This window comes from Cariama cristata, unplaced genomic scaffold, assembly GCF_000690535.1.
Source record: "Cariama cristata isolate BGI_N322 unplaced genomic scaffold, ASM69053v1 scaffold33244, whole genome shotgun sequence".
Taxonomy (NCBI): domain Eukaryota; kingdom Metazoa; phylum Chordata; class Aves; order Cariamiformes; family Cariamidae; genus Cariama; species Cariama cristata.
This window is the reverse complement of record NW_009611797.1, coordinates 1-4,294: the sequence shown is the minus strand read 5'-3', so window position 1 is coordinate 4,294 and position 4,294 is coordinate 1. Positions and strand designations below refer to the sequence as shown.

At 41.4% G+C, this 4,294-nt stretch overlaps 1 protein-coding gene across 1 annotated transcript; it reads left to right on the top strand.

The window, feature by feature from the left end:
* Positions 1 to 1,154: 1,154 nt before the first annotated feature.
* On the top strand, positions 1,155 to 4,230 carry RHNO1 (RAD9-HUS1-RAD1 interacting nuclear orphan 1). Its single transcript, XM_009698383.1, has 2 exons — positions 1,155 to 1,322; positions 3,562 to 4,230. The coding sequence occupies exons 1-2, from the start codon at positions 1,155 to 1,157 to the stop codon at positions 4,228 to 4,230; spliced, it is 837 nt and encodes a 278-aa protein (XP_009696685.1).
* The last annotated feature ends 64 nt before the right edge of the window (positions 4,231 to 4,294 follow it).

Sequence of the window (4,294 nt, the reverse complement as noted above, 5' to 3'; positions counted from 1 at the left end):
CGTGCGCTCGGTGGGCGGTCGGGCCGCTGTGGTCTTGTGCGTTTGGTAAGAGAGCGCGTTTCTTAGAAGATGTTCTCTTTAAAATTCCTTGTCTGCGCTAATCTGGTTTGGAATAGAAAATTCCATTCGCTGCCATTTCAACGAAAACATTCACTAGGTTAAACAAACAAAATCCTGCAAGGTATGTAGAATACAGGAGAAACATCAAGTATGTTCTGTATTTAAAAGCTTAAAAACTCCTGAAATTAAAAAGTAGAGGGAGGTAGCAACTAGAAACGGAAAGACTCCTGGCTATCTCAGCCTTACAATATATCTCAGTGTTACAAACCAGTTTTATGGACTAAACTGAAAAAAGAAAGCAAGTTTATCTGACTTTCAATTCCTAAACCATTCCTAGTCACCACTGTGACTAGGCTAGACATTGAGCTCAGGTGAAGAAATTATTTCTTTAAATTTTTTTGATAGCTGACATGCCATAGCTGGTTCAGTAGGTCAGCTACTCCCATTCCAATCTTTTTTTTTTTTTTCCTTCCTCTCCCAGTAGTTTGAATTTCCTTAAAATGTTAGTGGCCGAGCCTGTTCTAAATAAAGTTGGTTCTGTATTTCAGTATTTTAGTCAGGCCGTATCATAGACAGGTGTTTTTCAAATTACTTCTAAAACATTTTTATGAAGAAAAATGCCTATGTGAGTTTGCCTGTCTTGTGTATTTAAAATATGTATTTTCATAAGAGACTAATTTTCCAGTAAAGTTAAATCTTGCCCAAAGGCCAGTTCAGAACTCCTTTTGCAGCTGGGACACTTGTTTGTATCTCTGTCTCCCCTGCTGTATTTGACTGTCAGCTTTCACGAAGCTTTGGAGCATTTATCTATTCTGCTGTGCATTTCTAAATCCACCTGAAATTCCACAGAAGGTTCAAAAACTACTGGTAGGAAAACATCTGCATAGAGATGTGTACGCCGTACTGCTGCACAAATGTTTTTACTTTTGTTAAAAACTAGCTCTGAGGTTTCCAAACAAGTTGCCTTCAAGTCCATTTATTTGCCTTCTACAGATTTGAGAGCACTTTAGCATCTCCTTGGGGTGCTTTCTTCTTTCTCCAGCTGGCTCTAGCAAGCATCATGAGGTTTCTCAGTGGTTTTACCATATCTTTTGATGCCTCCGAAGAAGAAATGCACCCACAAGGCCAGAAAGGCAGAGCTGGATTTCCTTGAGAGGCCGCGAGAGGGACCTATCCATTGCTGTGAAATTCCGCTACCTTCGGCCCAGAATCCAAGACGAGTTCCTACAAAACCTGTAGACCAGAACACCTCTACTGCCTGGGTTGGTATGGATTATCCTTCCCCCTGTGTCCCACAGCAACGGTTTTCAAGTTTCTCTCGTATGTCTCGACAGAAAGCTATCTGTTCTGGGTACTGAACACGAGTAGCAGAGACCTGAATTCGTTGTAGCTGCCTAAAGCATAAATAAGTGCTTTGGAGTTGCTTTGCATTCTAACTACAACCACTAAGGTCTTGGTTATTTGAAGGCTTAAAACTGTGTGTAGTGTGTACTGACTAACATGACTTCGTCTTCTGAAAAACTAAGTCTCATCAGGAAAACGCTGTTTTCTATGGCAACTGAAAACCCTGCACATAATGTACATTGGGGGAATTTTTTTAATTGGCTAACTGCTTGAAATACTGCTGAACTCTAAATGTTACATGTCAAAGTACTAGGTGTTTTGTTTAAATCTGACACTGATAAATTTAGAGAACATAGGCTTTCACTTCAGGATTATTTGTTCTAACCTGCCCTCTTTTCTATTCTGTGTGTTTTAAATAGTTTCCATATCACTCTTCTGAGGGGCTCCATTTCTGGTCTGAAAAAATATTCCAGGGACTGTTTGCAATGTCCTAAGATACTCATTATATCATGTAATGTAAAGTTTGGGGTTTTTTAAGCAAACGGGTGCTGCAGAGACAGACTGTTCCTATACAACAATAGTCATCACCTAGGGGAGTTCTGTTTAAGCATTATTGCTGCTTGACTCTGCTCTTCACAAAGCAGGCTCAGGAAGCATGGTTTCAAACCCGTGTAAAACATTCCTTTGTTCCTGGTGACCTGGAGTTATTTTTGTGATGCCTTAACCTTGAAGTAGGACATGTTCAATTTTTTCCTCTTTAATTTTTTTTTTTTATATGCTTGAGGCAGTTAGCTGTATGGCTTCTGAAACACTAACTACAATAACTGCTGCTAAGTAAATGCTTATTCAGCATTCTTTTTGTTTGGAAGAGGTGGAAATAACCACACTGGTATTTAGCTCTTTGCTTCCAAACATACAGTGATTTTAAAATTTGTTTGAAGCTATTGGAACTGAAACTGTTACATATTTTTCCATTTGAAAATCCTGGTAAGTTTGTAACTTCTTGAAGCATCCTCTGCAGAGCTTCTGTCAACTTGTTTCAGTGGCAACTGATTTGTCTGCTCCTCTCTTCTTGATGGTATCTAAGTTGGGGGGTTTTTTATACCTTCTTGACTGCCAGGCTCCTGCATTGGCAAAGCCTACCCTTCATGTTCTCTGAAGCCAGGAAGTCATATCCTCAAGTCAGTGGTTCACCTACGTTCTTTTAAGTATGTGCCAGGATACAATTATTGGGGAAACATTTCTCTTTTCCTGCACAAAGGCCTTGCATTCAGACAGTTCAGTTGTACAGCAGGCAATCACTATTGTTTCTTAAATTGCATTGTTGTTTTCTGAGGGACTATGTAGTAACTTAGGAATGCTGAAGGGGATCTGTAGTTATCGTTTGGTGTGCTCTAGGGAAAAGCAAATCAAGAGAAACAGAAACTGACTCTTTTTGTTGATACCCAGGAAGATAAAGAATGCTATAATAGAAGGATTTCCAGGTTTTGAGTAAAAGTCCAGAATCTTTCAAAGAAATATTGATTGTTGAGCTTTGACCATCTTCTATAGAAAACCAACTTTAGAAGTGGCTTTTGGGAGCTCTGTTACTCCAGGATACAGAGATTAACTATGTTTTGAAGTAAAGATGTTTTGGGGGAATATTGTGAATGCCATATTAAGATAATCTAAGGTGATGGAGCTAAGTGGGCATCCTTTAAATAATTTTGTATTGCTCTTGGTTCAACCTCTTGTTGAACCTCAGGGAGGTTGAGGATGTAGTTCATTGAATCTATTCAGAGGTATGCTAAGACACAGAAAGAAATAGGATCCAGCTCTGAACTGTTTTAAATCTGCAGGGGTTAGAGGAATAGGCATCACTGAGACTTTTCTTTAAAACCCAGATCTTAGGTTCTTTTTAAGTTACCAGAGAATAGCTCACTTGGACCCCAATAGCTTTTCAGAGAAGAGTGGCAGAACACTATGTTGAAGCTCAGAAGTATCTCCTGCTTAGCAGCTTTGTTAGTGACCGATTTGCTTTGCTGCAGACCAGATTACCCACTTAATGAACACACTGAAAAAAAGACGGGATAGGCGGGGGAGTAGAATCAGGTTGGCATTCCTTTATCTGGAGAAAACAGTTGGGTTTTTTTCTTATTATTATGTCTTTCCCTTCAGGTGCGCCCACAATTTGAAACAACCAAGTTGGTGGCATTGAAAGCATGCCAGAAGCAACATCACGGTCCTCACAAACCCCAGAATCAGGATGCCAACCACAGTTCGCTTCGTGCAGGAGGAGCTTGTCGAAGAGCTACAGCCTCCAAATTTTCTCCTTTAACTTTTGAGAATCCAGAAGGATATGCAGTTCACCCCTTGGATCATCCGAATTGCTCGAGGAAGAACACACAGCGCTCTCACAACCAGGCCAAAAAAGGAACAGCAGCGAAAGCCAACATCCAGGTGAACAGTCCAGAGAACTGCAGAGAAACACCTTTGTTACCTGCTCCCCAGCCTGTGGAGCCAGACATCTTTAGTCCGCCAGATGTAGAGACTCCAGAGGTGCCTTCTGCAAGGAACTGGAGATGCAGCAGCACCCCACCACAAAGACATAGCCATGCCTGGCATCCAGAAAATGAAGAGCAGGCATTTGGTATTGATCCCGATGGGAAAGGGGAGTCAGCAGCAGTACTGGTTGCAGATACTCCCGAGCATGAGTATGGAGTAAAGGTTACTTGGAGGAAGCGGCCTCACCTGATGAAATACCTGCGGGAGAGAGGGAAGCTGAGCGCCACCGACATACTGGTGAAGGCGAACCCCAAGCTCTCGAGCAGACAGGCCAACGTCTGACTTGGCGGGAGCAGTAATTTTTGTTATGTGCAAAGACACATCCAAAGAGACAACGATACTTTCG